The 20,444-nt window shown below is 40.7% G+C and overlaps 2 protein-coding genes across 3 annotated transcripts in view; both read right to left on the reverse strand.

Moving 5' to 3' along the window:
- The window catches only part of cdkal1 (CDK5 regulatory subunit associated protein 1-like 1), a 195,511-nt gene extending 187,581 nt beyond the window's left edge, over nucleotides 1-7,930 (reverse strand). Inside the window, exons 1-3 of one of the 2 annotated variants that reach the window (XM_035629576.2) lie at nucleotides 7,793-7,930; nucleotides 5,901-6,068; nucleotides 5,026-5,138 (exon numbers count right to left, since the gene is read on the reverse strand). In XM_035629576.2, coding sequence (XP_035485469.2) covers nucleotides 5,026-5,138; nucleotides 5,901-6,058 — 271 coding nt within the window. In that variant the 5' untranslated portion in view covers nucleotides 6,059-6,068; nucleotides 7,793-7,930. Of the gene's footprint in view, nucleotides 1-5,025; nucleotides 5,139-5,900; nucleotides 6,069-7,788 lie in introns of both variants that reach the window. The other variant, XM_035629575.2, reaches the window with a different exon arrangement.
- A 294-nt stretch (nucleotides 7,931-8,224) lies between these two features.
- Nucleotides 8,225-19,650, reverse strand: LOC118305885 (transcription factor E2F3). Its single transcript, XM_035629772.2, has 8 exons — nucleotides 19,118-19,650; nucleotides 16,748-16,868; nucleotides 15,093-15,223; nucleotides 14,880-14,968; nucleotides 14,156-14,314; nucleotides 13,710-13,824; nucleotides 12,987-13,128; nucleotides 8,225-12,257 (listed from the first exon to the last, which is right to left on the reverse strand). The coding sequence occupies exons 1-8, from the start codon at nucleotides 19,397-19,399 to the stop codon at nucleotides 11,965-11,967; spliced, it is 1,332 nt and encodes a 443-aa protein (XP_035485665.1). The 5' UTR covers nucleotides 19,400-19,650; the 3' UTR covers nucleotides 8,225-11,964.
- Between the last annotated feature and the right edge of the window lie 794 nt (nucleotides 19,651-20,444).

Here is a 20,444-nt window from a genome sequence, read left to right on the forward strand (position 1 = left end):
ACACACACACACACACACACACACACACACACACACACACACACACACACACACACACACACACACACACACACACACACACACACACACACACACACACACACACAGTTGCAAGAGTGTAAAAACAGAGCGAGTGTACAGTAAGTATCTCTCACACATACGCAAACCAGATGATGATGTCTACTCTTGCAGAATGACAGCTGTCGAAAACTGAACTATCTCTCACACACTTTCTCTGTACAATATCAATTCCCACCACATCTGCAACCACGTGTGAGAAGAGCGTGTGAGCTCGCTGTGTGTGCCAACGTGTGTGTGAGGGGTGGAGTCAAAGAGAACATTGTAAGTTTTCATTGGCTGTAATATTGCGGCGTGTAACGTTGCACAGCAGTCGACCAATCAGAAGATCCTGACACACTCTGTTTTATGAATGAGATGGCATGTATGTGACACACACACACACACACACACACACACACACACACACACACACACACACACACACACACACACACACACACACACACACACACACACACACACACACACACACACACACACACACACACACACACACACACACAGAGTGTGAATGCTCTACAGTGATGTAATACAATCACAGAGAAGCACAAGTGCTTGAGAGACAAATGCAGCGTGAGCTCAATCAGAACAGTTCAATGGCGTTTCACATAAAATTTCTAAATACTGTCAATTAAAAATATCCCATATAATTTGCATGATTGTTAAAGTAAGGAAATTATTTTTTTTCTGCAAATATCACACTTAATGCCATTAAAATGCATTAATTGTATTTACAACTATGCCATATGTTTTTTCAGCTCCTGCAACACACAGGCAAAATCAAGTGATTCTGATCAATCTAAATGATTTGATTACAAATCATTATCTAAATAAGGCCAAGAGAAATTACACTGTATGCGACACCTCCACCATCCACAGTCCTAAGCAACACCTGTAATACCTGCTGAACATTTAAGACCTCGTATCGTTTTTAACAAAACAGCTCACACCCTCTATCTGAATCCAATATCCTCCAACCGTCTGTCTAAACCAGGAACTGAGAACGCCTCATTTGGCTGACACTGTGTACCAGGGAGTCATTTTGCCTAACCGGTATGTAAAATCATAACTGAATAGCTGTGTTTGCGGCTGGCTGACAGAGGAGAGATTGGGAGGGGAGGAGGGCAGCCAAAAACAATCAAAATATCCTGGTGTGACTTTCCACGAAGGGTGTGTGTGTGTGTGTGTGTGTGTGTGTGTGTGTGTGTGTGTGTGTGTGTGTGTGTGTGTGTGTGTGTGTGTGTGTGTGTGTGTGTGTGTGTGTGTGTACACGCACGTCTTTCTATGAAGTCACTATTTGGCACATTGCTGTGCCGCACTAATGTAGTTCATTTGTATCAGAGTGCATTCATGGGTAAACAGTGCCTTCTTTAGTCGTACACAGGAACAGCAGCTTGGGACAAGTCAGACAACTGCAGGCAGTAAAACAAGTGTTGACAATGAAAGCAGAGAAGAGAAATGACAAAGACTGTTGTTTCATCCGAGCAAAACTAGACAAGACACAAACTAAAGGTGAGAAAAGAGAGACTTTTCTTCAGACTGTTCAGATTTACTAAATAATTATAATACTTATATTTATATATGTGACCGAACAAATGAACTCAATTAGTCTTCCATTTAAGGTCAAAGTTGAAAGAAACATGCCAAACGAAAGCATCACAATGAGATTTGAACATTTGATGAAAATAATAAATAAATACCTAGCTACGTCCTACGTGCAGTATAAAAAATGCAAAACGCACATGCCAAGATGCTCTTCAACATGATAATATAAGAGGAACAGTCTTTTTAACCTGCAGCCACTTTATATTCAGCCATAATTGCCCTGAGAACATGTGTGTCTGAAAGTTACAACTTTTAAAACTATGAATGGGAGCACATAATGTTTTTCAGAAGATGACCTCATCCTTATACTGCAAAGACATCTCTTCAACAAAAAAACTCCTCCTATGAGGCAAGGCTGCCACCTAGAGGCCAACGTAAGAAGTGCTACTACATCTCACACCAGGTGATGTCATGGTTTGAGAAAGATTTAGGGACGGGGGTGTGAAAGAGAAAAACAGGCAGGGAAGAAGAAGGGGGGGGGGGGTGATGTCATGTTTTCAGAGCACACTGTCAGGCAGTGGAAGCTCCGTCTTTGTCCCAACCCCAGTCGGCGGTACGGCAGATAGTACAGAGCTATCACTCTGATATTCATATGATATCACCATTTTCAAAAAGACATAACATAACTCAAAGTTCTTATGTTCAATCTGGCCAAAGACTAGACACCACACATCCTTCAGGAGCCCCTTTCAGTCCTTGTCATTCCAAACCATTCCAGTCTCTCCACTGCACTCCCAACAATTTCATGCCATTCTAGACAATTGCATTGCATTCCATGCTATACCATTCAAAACAATCTCCACCTGCTCTGAGTGTAATCTTCCCTGATTCTGGCCATGACAAGCAATTTTTCCTTCCAACAATCTCACAGTGAAAAACACTCACATCCAAAGGAGAGGCGATGGAAAGAAGAAAAAACAAAAAGGGTTGCGGAAAGAAAGACAGAATACGTAAACAAGGGGAGAAGGCCGATAAGAAGCAGAGAAGAAGGAGACAGAAATCATGTAGCTTGACTCTGACCTTTAAGGTACATTTTTGAGAGGGGTGTGAGGGAGAGAGAGACAACAAGGATGAAGGCATCAGAGAGTGTATTCTGACTCTTCATCAGGTCAACACATCTACAGAGTATTAAGCAAAATGGTATTTAACAGAGAACCACACTTTTGTTTTAAATATACACACATATATGGTTATGACAATGCAGCAATCTCATCTGAGCAGTGTGAAGCAGAGAAGAAAATATTCCTAGTGTCAATAAGACAAGCGCACACACACACACACACACACACACACACACACACACACACACACACACACACACACACACACACACACACACACACACACACACACACACACACACACACACACACACACACACACACACACACACACACACACACACACACACACACACACACACACACACACAGATCAGACAAGAACAAATGTCCCATCAAAACAAGATCAAACCCTCTTGCAAATGAATGTACTCGAATGCAAATTATAAGCAAAGGCAATCTGAAAGCTATCAAAACTGAACTAGTACAAGTGTGACCCATTTTCTTTAGACCTTTGAGTATCTACAGTACATCACGTGCTGTTCATTTTACTGTCTTTCTTACAGGTGTACAGACACCAAGTGGTGTTTAATCTGGAAGAGTGATGACTGTCAAATGTGACATTAAAATCTTATTGAATTGTATAATTTTATGTATTGGAAGATGGCTGGTGGGAAAAAGAAATATTTTATGACTATTTATATCACTAGTAAGGTGGACTTCTACTGAGCAAGAATCGAATTAAATTAAACAGCGACTGTACAATTCCATGAGCACTTTCTGGAACAAGGTTGCTTGTGTGATAATTGCATTTGTTTTACTTTAAGGCGAAGAGAATGACGGAGAAACAAACCTTATCTAAATATTAAAAATGCAATATCCATAACAAATGTTAACCATCTTGAATGTGTCCGTATTTGCTGTGGACTTTAAAGACAACCAGAGAAAGTGGGAACAGAAAACAACTCCATCACTACAAGCAGCTTGTTTTCACCATCTTCACTTCCTGAAAGACAACTGCCACCAATCCACAAAAGTACACACACTCGAGCTAAGAGCTGTAGCAACACAACTAGCACACCAAACATCAAGCCTGAGCAGATGCTTTAACACAGGATCTGCTAATGAATCAAGAGGGAGGGTAAGAGACAACAAAGTGAATGAAGAGTGTGAGAGAGAGAGAGAGAGACAGGTCGTTTCAGTAAAGGAGCTCAAGGGACTGAGAAAACGGTGAAAACAACAAAAGGTGGAAAGAAAAAGTGATCAAGAGTGTAAACTACCAGATAAGAGGGAAAAACGCCAGCTTCTGTTGTTGAGTGAACTGTGCCGTGTGTGCGTGTGCATGTGTGTATATGAGTAGATCAGCATTTTTGAAATGTGTGATTAATGTCTTTCTATGGCTGAGGAGACCCCACGGTGAGAGAAATGCCCCAAGAGTTGATATAAACTCTCTTCTTCCATCTCTGACAAATCTGACACCTGCCAACTCTCTGGTGTATTACAGCACAACCATGCAACATATTTCAACTACAGTTGTAATACAACCACTACTACCATTTATGAACAATTAAGACAAAGGAGAATGCAATATTTCAAACTACAATATTTTCAGTTTAAAAATATGTTAGATTCCTTCGAAGTAATACACTTTTACTTGTTATGATGAGTTAGAAAAACAGATTGTTAGATTAAGCGAACTCTCTCTTTCTGAATGTCCAAAGATAGACAGTGTCAAAGTGTGTTTTACACTGAAGCCTTCAAACATGCTCCTGCATCAGAAAAACAGTGGAAATTATCTGTTATTGACTGAAGTTTATTAGCATCACTATGACATAATTATTAGAGTAAAATATAAAGCAAAGGCTGACATTAACAGTGACTAAAAATTAGTAAGTATCAGACTTTTCTCTCAGCACTGGGATAACTTTTTGGGGTTTGTCAGATTCCAAAACATGGTCCATACCCTTTTATAAACCATTTTTGACCATTTGCTTGGTTGAGTTTGTTGAAGGCGGTACAAAGCCTGAGAAGCTCACTACAGGGCAAAATTACATCAGCCACTGGAATTACACACAAGGTCCAGCCTACTGACAAAGTAAGAGTGCCCCCTTGTGTTTAAATGTAGCAATGATATCAATTGTACGTACACCTAAGATCAAATTAAATTATTTTCAAAAAAGTTCATGAGAAAAGTGGAATCGTCATTTTAAATTGTGTTGTTAACTGACTTCCAGTCAATGGACTTGAGACAAAGCACCACAATAAAACAATGTCTTACCAGTCATCTTGTATCCACTGGCCGCCAGCTGTCCAGCCATGTACTCTCCATCTGAGCTGTTATGACTGCAGCCCCATGTTTTCATCCAGATCTTTTGGGTCCCAGGGATCAAGCTAAAAAGCAACAACAGTGAAATACATCATTCTTTGTTGTATAAAGTCAATATAAAAAATCTTATTATTTCATAAATCTGCCATGAAACCTGAAGTAAAGGTCAACTGATAGCGACTTGTCATTGTTCACCTCTTTTTATTACTTTTTTTTTTATTGAGTCTAGCTGGACAAACTATACGGTGCTTTCTCTAGCCTGATTGGTTTACGCTGCCCAGAAGCCATCTACCAAACTCTGGTGCAGACAACCAGGCCGAGACCACTTGGGAAGTCCTTGTGGTTCTTCAGTGTGTGAAAGCAAAGCAGACAATCACAGGACGTGTGATATGATACTTGTCGGATTTTCCCGGATACATAAGAAAGAGAAAATTCATTTAAAAAAGAGGTGCTAAGCTTTTGGTCTACAACATTTAATTTAGCACTTCTACAAAGTGAGTAAAACACATCAACCCACCAATCCATTTGGAGTTGTCATAGCAGGAAAAGCACAAGTCAAACCAATTTCTTTAACAATGGCTCAGTTCCATGATGTGCCCCAGAAAGTCACGCCAGTGAGCCAACATGAGCAATACCAGAACCATGGAACTAGCTCACCTAAATGGAATGCAGTCACTTTCAATGTTAACCATTGCAACCATGCTTTTCCTGCTATGACATGCTAAATATGACACTCTAATATTGACTAGGCCATCAGCCTTAAACAAACTGTATTCGGAATGAACTACTATCAATTGAACTGACAATACATGAATCATTTGACTTACCTGTCAGCTTGGAGCTCCTCATCGATCGGAAGCTCTTTTCTCTTCCTGGATCTCGGTATGATACTCTTTCTTGCAGCCTGTCTCTCGTGAGGAGTGGGGTCACTGGAAGACACCATGTCCTCAATGTCGTCAATCAGAGAATCACAGGTAGATGCCATGATGGACTGAAAATCAGACAGAGTCTTGGTCAGCACAGCATTATTATTATTATTATTATTATAGTCTCTAAAATAGTTAGACAAAGATGAATGAAAAAAAATTTGACAAACAGATTTTTGCCCAAGTAATTACATAAAACACAATAATGTAATTAAATGATCAAATACAAATCAGATTTTGTATGTTAAAACGCAGGAAGATAAGAAAGTATGAAAGGGTTATGGTAATTCTGATGGCAAATGTGAATTTTGAAAATCTTGACTACAAACATAAGATCAAAGGACACAATAATATTGCAAATAAAAACGAACCATACATTGGTTAAACTTCTCGAAAATGTAAGGTCAGACTACAACTAATGATTATTTAATTTTCTGTCTGTGGAGATTCTCATTCGTCCAGGTCATAGTCCTCCACTAGGGGGTTGAATCAGGAGCAACTGGACTTGTGCGTGGATTTCTATATCTGATGAATCTACCCATTACAATTTTGATTGAATTGGTCATTTGGTTTACAAAATATCAGATAATTTTTTTGTCTATCAACCAGTCAGTTGGTCACCCCAGCTCTACTGTATGTGAAAGGACATTGCAAACTATTGGACAATTGGGCTTGTGCATTTTAGTGCTCTTGTTGTACAGGGAATCACTTCAGATAAATATTTCCAGGACGTCATACTTAAGATTAAAACCCCATCTATCTTCTCTATCTTTCTCCAAGTATACTGTGCTATACATGCTGCTGGAGATGGTCGTGCTGCTAATGCATCTGTTTAATGACAGGCAATACATACATACATATATATACAGTATATATATATATATATATATGTGTGTGTGTGTGTGTGTGTGTATGTATATATATACATACATATATGCTATAAAGTGTTCCAGATGTTTGGATGTCTTTTTACCAGCATAATGAATTAAGGAGAAAAAATGTTAAATTCATGAAATAAATAAAAAAATGAAGCTAAAGTTTAGAAAATACATTATCTACGTGATCAATGGATATGACATCATCATACTGATTATAGAGCAACGCACCTGTGTCCTCTAACACACCTGTCAGTAATTAGGGCCATGCAACATACAGAGGAAATTGAACCCAAAACAGAAATGTCAACTCTAGCTGAGCTTTTGGACTCAGCGTAGAAATGTATTTCACTTACGTATTTTCATTCATGGAAAACTGCACTGGTGGAAAAACCAGAGTCGGAGCCAGTGAGTAGGTCAAAGGTCCCAATTTCTGAGACGTTTATAGGCGTTTCATATTTCTCTTAGTGTTTGTGGCTAACGGTGAAGACAAGTGCACTGAAGGTTCCAAATGATTTCAGCTGCTGCTGTTGACATTAGCTGCACATGAAGCTAACAACACAATTGCAACAAACACGTGCTTTAATTTCATGTCAGGGCTGTTCATTCAATATTTTTTTTTCAAAAAGGACTGTACCCAGCCACGTAGAAGTTACAAACTAGTCAGCTGATGTTTACATTGTGTACACCCGACGTCCATCGACACACTAACGGCGTAAACACACACTACTACGTGATACACGTGAGCTCACGTTCAGCGACGCGTGCCATACACACACCAGAACATGATCTGTTGGGACAGTTTTCATGGCCAAGCTAGCCGTTAGCTCGGCTAGCCTCACAAGCTAGCCACTACCCACGTGCCCTTCGTTTCGTGCAGAAAGACCCATTCAAGTGCAGTAAAAGTGCCTTACCTTGGTTTCAATGTGGTTATTGGTAAATATAAATGCGATTCCCGAGGAAAGTGGGCTTCGAAAAGGAAAACAATATGTTCTTTACACCATCAAAACATTGACACAGCTCTCACACCGCCATACTTGTGCGTGTGTACGGCAAGCGAAGAGGGCCAAACTAGTCACGTGTGCATTTCGCGCACGCTGGGGGCTAAACATGCATCATTATCACCATTTAAACTGAAGCACGTTTTTTTTCATATTAATAAAGAATTAATCAATACATCCACCACACATTTTTCCACAAACATTTGACTAGCTGAAAAGCCTGATATTAAGACAGTCTGTTACTAAGCGATGTTCATATACAAGTCAAAAATTAGGTTGTTGTTTTTTTCTTCCTGTTTTAAGTGCATGCCAAGAAATCCTTAAAGATGAATCATAAACACAAATTGTATTCCTTATTTGTATTGTCTTTATTCAAATTTGGAATTACAAACGCCAAGAGTACAAAACAAATCCATTTACCCCCCCCCCCCCCCCCCCCCCACAGATTCAACTCATATTCCTCATTTAACAGATGTTAAAGAAAAAGTTTATGTAACTGAACAACACGCATCGCAAAACATCAAATTAGTTTACCTCAAACATTCAACGGTACACAGATATGTTCACCCATGCATTCAAATTGCAAAAAAAATGTAATGTGATTTTCTTTTAATACAGCTTTTTTTTAAAGTGGAAACAGATATCAATTTCATCAATTTACAGTCTATAATTTCCCAACAAACCGTTATTTTTTCACATAAAACTTGCAGAGTATTTATGGATCAGTCTATTGTATTTGGTAACAGCTTCAGAATGACCATAGGACAATCGCAGTGAGAGCAGTGCTGTTTCTTTATCTCGACTATAGTTAACATGTTTAACCTAATGATAACTTTCTGCAAGGTCGAATCACAAATCAGAATCGCATATTAGAAATGTAGTAATGGGTGTAGTCACCCATTACACATTGACAGACTCACTGGCTAACTATCATTAGCAGTGTGTTACAATCTTTAACATTCCATTAGAAACCCGTGAAACGGTACAATCTTCTCAAAATCCATGTTTCCATCATGTAAAAGTGGATGAAATATTGTGACCAAATTCGGGTCACTTCGTAATAGATGGAGGAAAATGTAAATGGTCTAAGAAAATAGCACAGATATGGTTAGTGAACAAAACTGTGGGGGGAGGGGGGGGGGTGTTTCCATAAATACATATAAAATGATAAATATGCCTATAGGAATATTATTTGTGAATGAGAGCATTTCTGTGCGTTTAAGTCAAATTTCATTCACTTATGTTAGTGGCGCAAACTAAGCAAAGAGAAAATGCTTCTTTCAAAAGCCTTGAAAACTCTGAGAAAGTAAAGACGGCAGAAATGAAAAGAAAGAAATATTTGTCACACTCCCTCACATCATTCCAAAACTAAAACGGACACACAGTGTCACAGAAGCAAAGCTCCCTACACACTTCAGCAGAGGGCCATGTCAGACATGAACACAGTCATGCAGGCAACATCTCTTAATGACAAGTATTGGGATGATAGGCTAACCTTGAAGGAATGCCTGCATTATTGAATGTGTACTTGTTAGGGTCGATGAGAATGAAAAGAAAAGAAAAAACACGGACAAAAAAACCAAATGGAAAATATCCCTCCAAAAAGAAGCAAAACCCAAAAATATTGCAATACATTTTTCCACTTCACAATCGCTCAAATGTGCATCCCATTATTTAAATTTAAGATGTAACAGCATCAGGGCTGTTTTAAGAGCAAAGGCATACCCAATACTACATCGGGGTTAGAGTGGAATCTCGCACACCTCAAAAGACAAAAGTGCGATGTAATATCCAATATCACATCAAAATTATGTAATTTCTATGACAAAGGGAGAATTCAAACACTCAAACACACTACGGCATTTACCTCTACGCCCAATTACTATTGTTGAACATTAAGTAAGAGGTAGCCCACAGTACCTTGTGCACTGAGAATCTTTAGAAAACTGTACATCAATTTACACATGGCAGGCTTACTCTTTAGAAAGCTTGATCTTTCACATCAACTCACACATGCTTGCATACGCAAATTACTCAAGCGCACATCAATCAGGCCGGGGAGCATTGCGCAACTAACAGCAGCAATAGTTCCTGCAACTGCAGGTTTTGTCTAGTTTAAAGCTGCGGGTTTCAGACTAGATGATTTCAGGGATGTTGTCACAACACAAGAAGCTATCAGAAGCATCAGTGTTGCAAGTATCAATAGAAAAGAAAAAAAATCACATCCCTACAGCTGTTAGTTCATCAAGTCCATAAGCCTTTCTTGATTACAGATTTGCTTAAATTACAAAACATTTTTTTCTTTATTATTATTATTTTTCCTTTTTCAATTTTTTTCGGTATCCTGTTAGGGTGGAGAATAAGCCCTTCATTACATGCCGCAGCCTCGATTAGTGGCTATCTGTTTCTTTGTTTCTTAGGTGAGCAATTCATTAGTTATTCCTACAGTATTTAAAATCCATTAAAATTCAACACTTACTAAACCTAAAAGACTAATACTCACATATCCCATTTCCTACACTGCTTTCAGTAAACACCGAGTATGCAGCGTGTATGAAGTGGTTCAACGTCAAATGTTCCTGCTAAACTCAAACCACAGTTTAATTTCACAGCACACAGTCTAACTGAGGAGGCATTAGGGGCATTAGGTTTTTGTTATGGCAGCTTCTGCTGATGACTATGGCAGGAACAGGTGAAAAAAGCAGCAAGAAAGATGGCGTTTCGGTCCTGAACTCACAAAGTATCACGAAGAGTGAAATTTAGAGATGATTTTAAAGTTTGCATATCCTGTGTGCCAACATGCCAGAATTATACATCAGGTCCCTTAGCTTAAACAAATTATCCAGGTGTGATGGCTTTCTGGCCTCTGTCTGCAAAATAAATCTGGGTTAGATGTCACTTTTTTTCCCTCGAGAACTTTTGCATTTGTCATTGCACCATATTATATATATGTAATACCCAATTGATCAGCAGATGTCAGGCTGATCAGGTTAAAGATTTAGACCACACTATTATTTTCTATTGCAATTTTATAGTTCACCTTAAATTTGATAATTTACTAGTCATCCATGACAGTCGCAAAACATCTGAATAGTGCTTAAATGTACAAAATACTCATTCTCTATATAATTAGAAGACATCCTGACAGGTGACCACAGCCTCCGCCTGCATAACCCAACTGAAAGTTAACAATTGTAGTCATACATGTGCACCAAAATTGCCCCAATTCATTTATATTTATTTAATTTCTAAAATTCTCTACATTTGAAACACAGAAACATGTGGACTAAACAGCCAGCAGTATGAGCAGGCACAGATCCTTTGTGTGATGAAATAGAATGCATTCGTTAAGAATCCATTAGTATCTCTCCTGCCCCAAAGCAAATGGCATTTACACATCGTATACTTGTGGATAATGTCTCAGGATGAATTACCTGGATGAATTTGGACAACGGACGACAAAATGCATCACCAGGAACACACAGATCAACCTATTCTCCCCACACCAAAGGACAAGCCAGTCAAATCATCATATTTACAGCGTTCTTTAACAGTAAAGTTTTCCTCTTGGGATCCTTTTAGTGGTGGTTATAGGTGATCATGCGTGTGCACGTCAGGTGCATTTGCACTTGAATTCTATGCTTAACCCAGTCACGTGTGTATGTGTGTCAATGCCAGGTGATTTTTCCAACTCTTCTCAGTACAGTGACGTGAACCTTGCACAACACAGAGAGGTGGATATCCTTCCCCTCACCATTTATGCTTAGACAGGCAGAAAAGGCGTTAAGATGTCCACCAATGCTCAGCTACACTTGAGGCCTTACATAGCCTGAGACAAGGATTAATTGACATGTCTGCACACTGACCAGTCGTGTCTTTGTGTGAAATCGTTCAAGGCCTTTCAACTCTCACGCCGTGAGAGAACATGGCATTTAGTTCCTCCTGGGACTGAGAGGGCCCTCAATGTTTCCTCTCCATCTATTTCAAATTGGCATCTACTAGCTACACAGTCAGTCACAGGCATCAAAAACCCCTCACATTTCTCCATCTCTTTCCCATGAACTCAATTTGAATTTCTGTTAGCTAATGCTAGCTGCACAGGAGGTCATCCAGGCAGGAGGGCATTTTATCAAAGTCATAGGCTTCGAACAAATCGCTAATCCCCTGGTCATCTCCCAAACCTAAGAGGTAGTCATCTTGGTCCAGAAGAGGAGGTCCGAGGTTTAAGAAAGGCCCCAAGGAAGCAGGGATCTGGTCTTCTGTCTGCTGGAGGAGACTGGTGTAAGGGGACGAAATCGGGGAGAGAGTCGTAACAGAGACAGCGGCAGTGGAGGAAGGTGGAGCCAGGGAGGTGCTGGGAGAAGTGGCCGTGCAGTTGGGATCTGTAAAAGCAAATGGAGTAAACTTGTTATTACCTCTGCATGGCGACGGGAACATTGTAGGCTCACTGAAGGGGCTATGCTGACCACTGTCATAGTGTTTGTTGCACTGGAGACCATCATCCAAATTTGATTTCTGGGTCTAACACAGATGGTTTGACCAAACAGTGGCATGAACACAAGCTAGTTATTTAACAGTGCAGGTAAGACATGACAAATCTTATTCTAGCTTCTATCTTCTATCAGTTTAGCTAAACATTGCACACTGAACACTGATATTTTTTCACAAATGTTTACTTTCAGTGGCCATAACGAAATGTTTCCACCTTTACAGCCACAATACTGGTTGTTTAATCTGTCAGCAAATAAGATATAACCCAGATAATGACACTGTAAATGTAAAAATTTTATCTAGCACCACCAGCAGTAAAACGCCCCACATGCCCAAAGTGCAAGATACAATAATCATAAACTAATGATCAAACTCCCATCAGTCTCAGCTGTACTTAATGTTAACATGCTAGCCATGAGTTGAAATAATATGCCATAATATACGCTGCGTTTTCATGTGCTGAACCACACAGAAAACACTCGTCAGAATGTGGGAGTCACTGACGAACGTCCTACCAAGATGCTTTACAAAAATGTCACCTACTATTTTGCTTACAAATAAATAAAAATGTCCGTAGTTTACATATAAATGTAAGCCACCCGCGCCTCTCTGAAACAAACCTTGAAGGACTTTGAGGAAAGGAGAGTTCCCATTGATGTCTGTGGTGCCATTTTTTACAGGACTCCTGGCATCATTCTCCTCATCTGTGCACAGCAGGACTTCTATGGGAGCTTTGGTGCTGGTCAGATGGATGGATAAACTCTGAGGAGGAAAAAAATAGCCCTAATAGTTCAAATCAGAACACTGATAGAACTAAACTTGATGTGATGGATAGACAGACTCAGGATCTATTTTTAATTCCAAGTTGAAAAAAAAAATATGCTAAGGACCATGTAACAGCTTTAGTTACCGATATGTCAGTAAATCAACAAACAATACCAACTCACAGGGTGCTGTGACCATCAAGAGCCCCTTTGCTGACAACATTTAGAGAAATACAACTGTTTCGTATCTTGCACCAAGTCAAAATTTGACGTCAATGTGTGCAGCACAGGATTCGGCCTGGGAAGAGTTTGTCTGCTTCGTATAAAGACTGGAAGCAGGGAGATGCAAATGCATCACTGTTGTAATGTTGATTGAGACAACACTTGGTTTAAAGTTGAAACTCATGCTAATGATCTCCGAGTAAGAACAGTCAAAAGTACATTTTCCCCAACATCCAGTCATTTCAGATGAAATATGTCAATGTTATGTCAGATGAGAAGTGAGCGAGAAGAAGAAATTTCATCAAAACAACAAACATGACAAATCTGGTCTACGTTGGCCATGTGTTTGTGCCATACCTCATCGGGGTCTGGTACTTCTAGTTTGGTGTCTGTGGGCGCTTTGACGACAATAACAGTCTGGTCTCGGAGGTTTCCCAGCTGTCTGATGTCTTGGTATGTTACATAGGCATATGTGAAGAAGGAAGGGTTAAAGAAATAACACCACAATATCAGTACATGTTAATACTAATACTTAATCAGCATGTGTGTGTGCGCAAGCCCCAAAATGTTTCATGACATAATGACAATCTGCTGAAATGTTTGCAGTACCTGGGCACTGCTCATACTTGTGTTGTGAGCTATATTTATTAGTTATCATTTTAGACACCACAGTGTAAAAAAGTTGTTTTATGGGGCCTGTGTCCTAAAGACAGAGTTGGAAAAGCCTTGCATATCTAAAAACTCACTAACCCACGGAAGTAAGGTTGCTAAAATGACATGTCAACTGACGACAAAAAGGATATTTCTGGTTGCTCTGCGAATCGCTCATATGTCTCATATCCAGGCTGCATCTCTGGATGAGCTGTTCAAGCCTCTGCTCCTCTTCTCCCAGCGCAGAAACTTCCGCTGTCAGCCTCTGTCTCTGGCTCAGTGCTCCCTCGACCTCTAACAGACTACAACCCCTGTTAGAGAGAGAAGATGGAAGAGAGTAAATTAAAAACTGATCATGTACTTTGCTTTAAATATTTGGCACAATAGCCTCAACCGTGCCAAAAGTGTCTAATCTAGGTTTTACACCGGACGCATTCGTAAGCCTCGAGTTGTAAGCATGGGTGCTTTATGTCCTATTCCTAAAATGCATGTACATTGATGGACAACTCAATGTATCCTCATATGATGTGGCAACAGTTTGCATGCAGCCACCTGCCTTCCTGTACTGCGAAGGCCAAGGAACAAACTGAACCTGTTTACTGGCCAAAAACCATTCACCCACACATCAACCCCAGATCAACACAAAGATTTCTGAGAGGACCATAACTAAATACACAAAACTTTAAAGGAGCAACGGTAGAGGAGAAGGAAACACAGAGGAACCAGGAGAACTGGAAAATGACAAGTCTACAAATCTCTTTCCAATGGGATAAATTTTAGTGGTTGAATGGGTCCAAGGGTAAAACTAAATGTTCTCTTTTACAAGTTGAAAACCAAGCACTACACATGACCATGTGAGAGAGGATGACCACTTACATCCACTGAATGTTGTTCTTTGATTTCTTCTTGATGAGGTGAATTCCTTCTAGTACATTGGTGATATCATACAGCCGCCTTTTCTGTACCTGAATGAAGAGAATACGGGGTCTTTAGATTTAACTGTGAAAATTACCAAACAAATGAATCCCTTGACAGCATTCATTTTCATTTCCAAGGCACTGAACTTGGCACATTCAGAGATATAAGAACCTGTAAGGTTTCGGCTGCAAGGTTGAGGTCCAAAACGCCGTCAGAAGACTGAGCAAGAAGGTCCACAAACTTCTTTGTTAACAGGCCCAGGGAGGTGTCATAGCGCGTCTTCTCCGGAGGAGATTTGGGTGCTATGTTGAAGGAAAAAGTAGCAGGGACAGAGACACGGAGGGGAAAGACAATGCATTTTAGTTTACTTGATATTACATTTTTGCGGGGAAAGTGAGAGTCCTATGAACATTTTTGTTTACGTGAGAGCAGGAATTGTAAGAGAAATGTGCCCTCACCAATAATGTCAACCAGATCATAGGATTCCAAACAGTATAATTCCAAATCCAACATAATCACCTTGAAAAAGACCCTGAGCAAAACTTTCCATATTCAATCTGGTGCCGTGACTGTGTCACAAAAACGAAGATTCAACTTTGTGGTAATTTTGGGAAAACTAGCGCCGTTTTCTTTGTGCTGGACAACATTTAAAAAGGTTTATCAGCTAAAGCCTTTTGCCTTGCGAGGAAAACAAACCGGGGTCATTTGTGTTTTCTTTTTTCCAGTCAGGAAATGGTGAAGGCAAATGACTCAATCAGTCATAATCAGATGTTGATTTGTGAATTGCACGAAAGGGGGGGATCAAAGGCGACTCTTCAAGTCGAGCAATGAGGCTGAAGTTAACTTGCAGTTTAATAACCACCAGCTGGAAACATTTTATGCAAAGTACAAGTTTAGATATGTACCAGCTGGTTGTGTATTATGAATAGCTTTATGCTGACGGCATCAGTTCCTCTCACCAAAGGGTTACATTACTTTAGAGAGAAGCACTGCAGCCCCGAGCCTCAACAATACATAATACTACTGTAATATAGTGGCTGGCCATAAAGTCATATAGCATTAACACAACAAAGTTAGTACTAATTTTGTTTCTTTTTTAAGCTCAAATTATATTTAAATTCAATAAATTGTGCAGGACACACATGCAGGGGGTAAACAGAAAATGAAGGCACCCAGACGATACACTCTTTTAATCATTATTTTTTTCCACTGAGGGTTTTTGTATTGTGGAAGAAAATAAATAAATCAACCATTTTTTTTTTAATGTGTGTGTTATCCATTTCACCTCCAATCAGTGAAACTCAAGGGGTCACATTTAAAGTTGTTATATTTTGTGTAATGACCTGTCATGTAGGCGGCACAAAGGCTTTGATTGGCAAAATTAATTTCAAAACTACTACTTTACCAAGAAGATATAAATCACAAAATACTAAGTGTTGATGCTCCTACTGAGACTTTGGCTGCTGTGTTTGATGGAACGGGGGGAAATTAATCAGCTATACTTTTGAGATCTTGTATTTTGAACTAGTTTTAAAGGGCCATTATTCTCACAAAAACTGTGACCTGAACCTGACCATGAGTGAGAACGGAGTGGTTCTTTAAACCTTGGATGATTATGTCGAAAGTATCATACTGTCCAACATGCTCAGGTCAGGGAAAATCCAATTTGTTTTTGACAACTGTATAAAGCAGCTGCAACCAGGTTACTTCTAACTTGGTGTGGTCCATTTTCCACACCGGATGACCCTGAATCGATGTGCTGTAAATTCTGTATTAAATGAACTGAATGGATGGCAGATGGCTCCTTGTGACTTTCTGCTTCTTACTTCTGGGTGTCTTTAGCCGAGCTCCATTGGTCGTTGCGGCCGCTCCTCTGCCTCTCGGAGTTCTGGCTGGTTCTGACTGGTACTGGTGGTCGGAGTCATCGAGCGCCAAGCGCCGTTTTGCCTGGAAAGACCCAAAAAAAGTTGTTAAAAGCATAGGTCTGTGTTTTGGACATTTGGCAGGAATCCGCCATCTCTGAAGCCAGGAGTAATAAAGAATATGTCTTGATGCATCATAACTTTGATTCTCCCTTCAGCGTTTCTGATGGACCGGAACAAGAAAAATAATATAAATAATATATTTGAAGAAAACGTGTATAAATTGTTGGCACAAAGATGGCACACACTGACATTATTTTTCACAGCCTTTTCCATTTAAGTCCAATAAGCCATGTAAAGTGGAGCAGTGAGGACATATAAGGTCATAAAATCTACCAAGGCACAGGAGATTTTTCACCAAAATCCAAGTGCATCTTGGAAAAATTGTGTCACACTCCTACGCGAGCACCTGATGGTGTCACAAAACCATTCCTTTGATTTCTTCTTCTCTGAGTTGACCGACCAAGACAAACACACACACAGCGTCTGGGTCATGGGTCTGCTCACAGTCCTGCACAGTAATAATGATTTAAGAAAATTCCAACCAACTAATGAAGAAAGTCTGCTTATTCTCTTTACCATATTTACAAATGAACCGGATTAAAATAAGATTTATTGCCAACAGTGCAAGACGGGCAGCCCTTTACACGCTTATTATATGTCTGATGTCTACTCTCTTTGTTCATCTAAACTTCAAAACTGTGGGTCACCAGTGTTTAACCTATCGATTTCTGACTAACTTTAGCCAAGTCAATAGTTTAGCTCGGTGAAGCCAAGTTAGTGGATCACCTCTGATTTCGGCGGCGGTAAACATGAACTTTAGAGTCACTTTTAATTCTTCTTCTTATGATTATAGTATAAAATACCGTGTGTACGCCTAATCAAGCTCCACATCGCTGAGCCTTCATATTGCAAACGTTGAACCGCCAAACAGGCATTTCTAAACCAAATTATCAGCTGCTCGGTGTAAAATTCATACTTTCTCAACTGCCGGGGTGATTTGGAGTTCTGGTCACAGTGTCTTAGTGAACTCTTCAACAAGAACCCACCCAGTTTTAGTGTCTTTGACCAACACCCCGGCACCAGAGTGCTGGTCTGCTGTGTTTCCCTCTAAACCCCTGGCACGGGTTAATCCAATGAATCCTCTAAATAGGATTGATTTTAATCATAGTCAAACCCAGATCCGACACTTGAACCAGGCCCAGAATAAGAAGATAATGTGCCCTGTGTTGACAGCCAAAATGTCAGCCATTTTACATCAGCTCCCAGCTCCCCTCAGCCCCCTGCCTGCTCGTGGCTCCCAGCAGACACTCAGAACATGGTCTGGTTCATTAGAGATGACTCGCCACGAACAAACCAACACCCTGAATCGCTGCTCAAACTATTTTTTTTTTCTTTTTCCCCCCGTGTGGTTTTGTGCGTGTTGAGAATACAGGAAGCGTGCAGCAGCACTCGGGGGCAACCCTAACTCAAGTTTCACTTTACTTGGCATGAAAAGGCACCGTACTCGTTAGACTTTTATTCACAGAGGAGGGACATGGGACATTTGTGCAAAAAGACATTAAGGTCAAAGGGCGACAACGAGTTAGTGTTGCCCTCCAAATGATCAACTGCTGCTGCTGCTGCTGCTGCTACCACCACTAGCATGGAGAGCTAACACATTTCAAAGCTTCATCCAAGTTGCCTTGCATCTTCAGAGGCGACTGGGACAAATGTCCACCGAGTCGTCTCCGAAGCTGGGGCCAATCCCTAGCTGCGTACACGTCTCTGCAAGTTTAGCCACTCGTGTCTTGTTCGAAAGAGAAAGAAAATGAGCCAAGCTTGCCCAACAAATCCCCCCCCACAACCCCCCCACAAATTAAAGACACCCGCAGCAGGCGCTAGGCCACCGCTAACGTTACTCATCTCTCAGCAACATTTCCATCTGCCTGCCGGGGTTAGGCGCACTCGAAGGCACCATGAAGTTAGCATAGCACGCTACCAGGTGACAGGTCTGCGTGTCGCTGAGCCCCAAACTAACTTAAAGTCGCCGTTTGCCCCCATGCGGTCGACAGACACCCCCAACCAGCCCACTCGGGCAACTTAGCTAGCGGCAGTTAGTTAGCCCCCTCGCTAGAGTCGAGTCGTGGGGCGAACGCTCCGGCTACGCGGCTAACGGTTAGCTGCCCGAAACAACAAGCTCGGCTAACCTAGCAGGCTAACATCTTGTCGTGTCTGTGGCTAGTTGTAGCAAAAGCCCGACATGCGTTCAAACGGAGCTGTGTGGATTATTACCGGCGGTCTCCCCAGAGCGGGTCGTTGTCCTGCTCCGTTCGCTGCAGCTTGTTGTGGAGTTGTGTAAATGTTGTTTATCTGCGGCTCGGATAAACACACACTCGATGTCTGTGAAACGTTGCAAGGCGGTGAGGTGGTTATTATTTGGATATACGTAGCGTTCGCTTGTCCGGGGTTTAAACGATCCGTGAGAGTTGTTAAAATTATATTATTGTCCAGAGGAGAGCCCCCGACCCCCGCTAAAAACACTTTGTCCGGAGCCGAGGAGAGCCCTCTTCTCATCTTGCGAATTCAGGGTAACCCCTTTCTTGTCTCTGTACTTTCAAGCCCGTGTGGCCGCTAATCCGCCGCAATGATTTCAAAAATAATCAGACCAAAGTGAAGATGAGAGTCTGATTCATCGACTTTTGCAAAGTATTTTTCTTGAAGAAAGTGCATTTAGGCAGATGCAACGGATTAAAAAGTAGCGCAACTCTCGTTTCTCCCGTCGAGAAATGGCTTCAGGAAACGGCCTGATGAATGAAGGGATACGGTTTACGCGCTCAAGAGCCCTCCCGCGAAACTCGGATTTCCCGGGAAATTTTCAAACGGAATTTGCTTGCCGGCCGCCATTGGTTCTTCAGAAAGGAGTCTCCGCCCACTTCACCGCCACACTGACCAATGACAGCTCAAGGACCAGTGCGCCACGTGTTCATTGGCAGTTGTAAACAGGCGGCGTCACCCGTCACGCCTTGCGGGTTCCCGGACAAGGACGCTAGATGGCGCCAGTGACCAATTGTGCCGATCAGACAGAGTGAAGTGGTAAAATCTGAAAATTAATCTACATATATTTTTACATGAGTTTGATATTATTTCATGTATTTATAATTTTGATTCTGATACGGTAAATTCATGTCTGATCTTAAGTTTACAGGAGAAATATTTTAGCCCCTCACATAACATCAGGCCTCAGTTTTTAAAATGGATTTTGGTGGGACCTTAAATTTAAGAGTGACTACATCATCAAATACTTCATAATCGAATATTCGACTGTAATTTTTGTGATTAGTAGTAGATCTGTGGTAAAAAGTGACGATAACACAAAATAAAAAATACCTCCTGTATTTCCCCCCTTAAAAGAGTGCTCAGTTTGAATTTGAATATTGTATCATGTTTTCTACAGAACCTTTACTATAACCCCTTACTTAAACATTTTGAAATGTATTTGTTTTGTACTTCTTTGTTGCGGGTCAGTGCTTCTAGTTTTCAACATGTATCATCTACATTCTTGGACTCAAAGCAAATGTTAGCTTATTGCCTCAGCTCATGATGTTGACAACTAGTATAA

This window comes from Scophthalmus maximus, chromosome 1, assembly GCF_022379125.1.
Source record: "Scophthalmus maximus strain ysfricsl-2021 chromosome 1, ASM2237912v1, whole genome shotgun sequence".
In the NCBI taxonomy this organism is placed as follows: Eukaryota; Metazoa; Chordata; class Actinopteri; order Pleuronectiformes; family Scophthalmidae; genus Scophthalmus; species Scophthalmus maximus.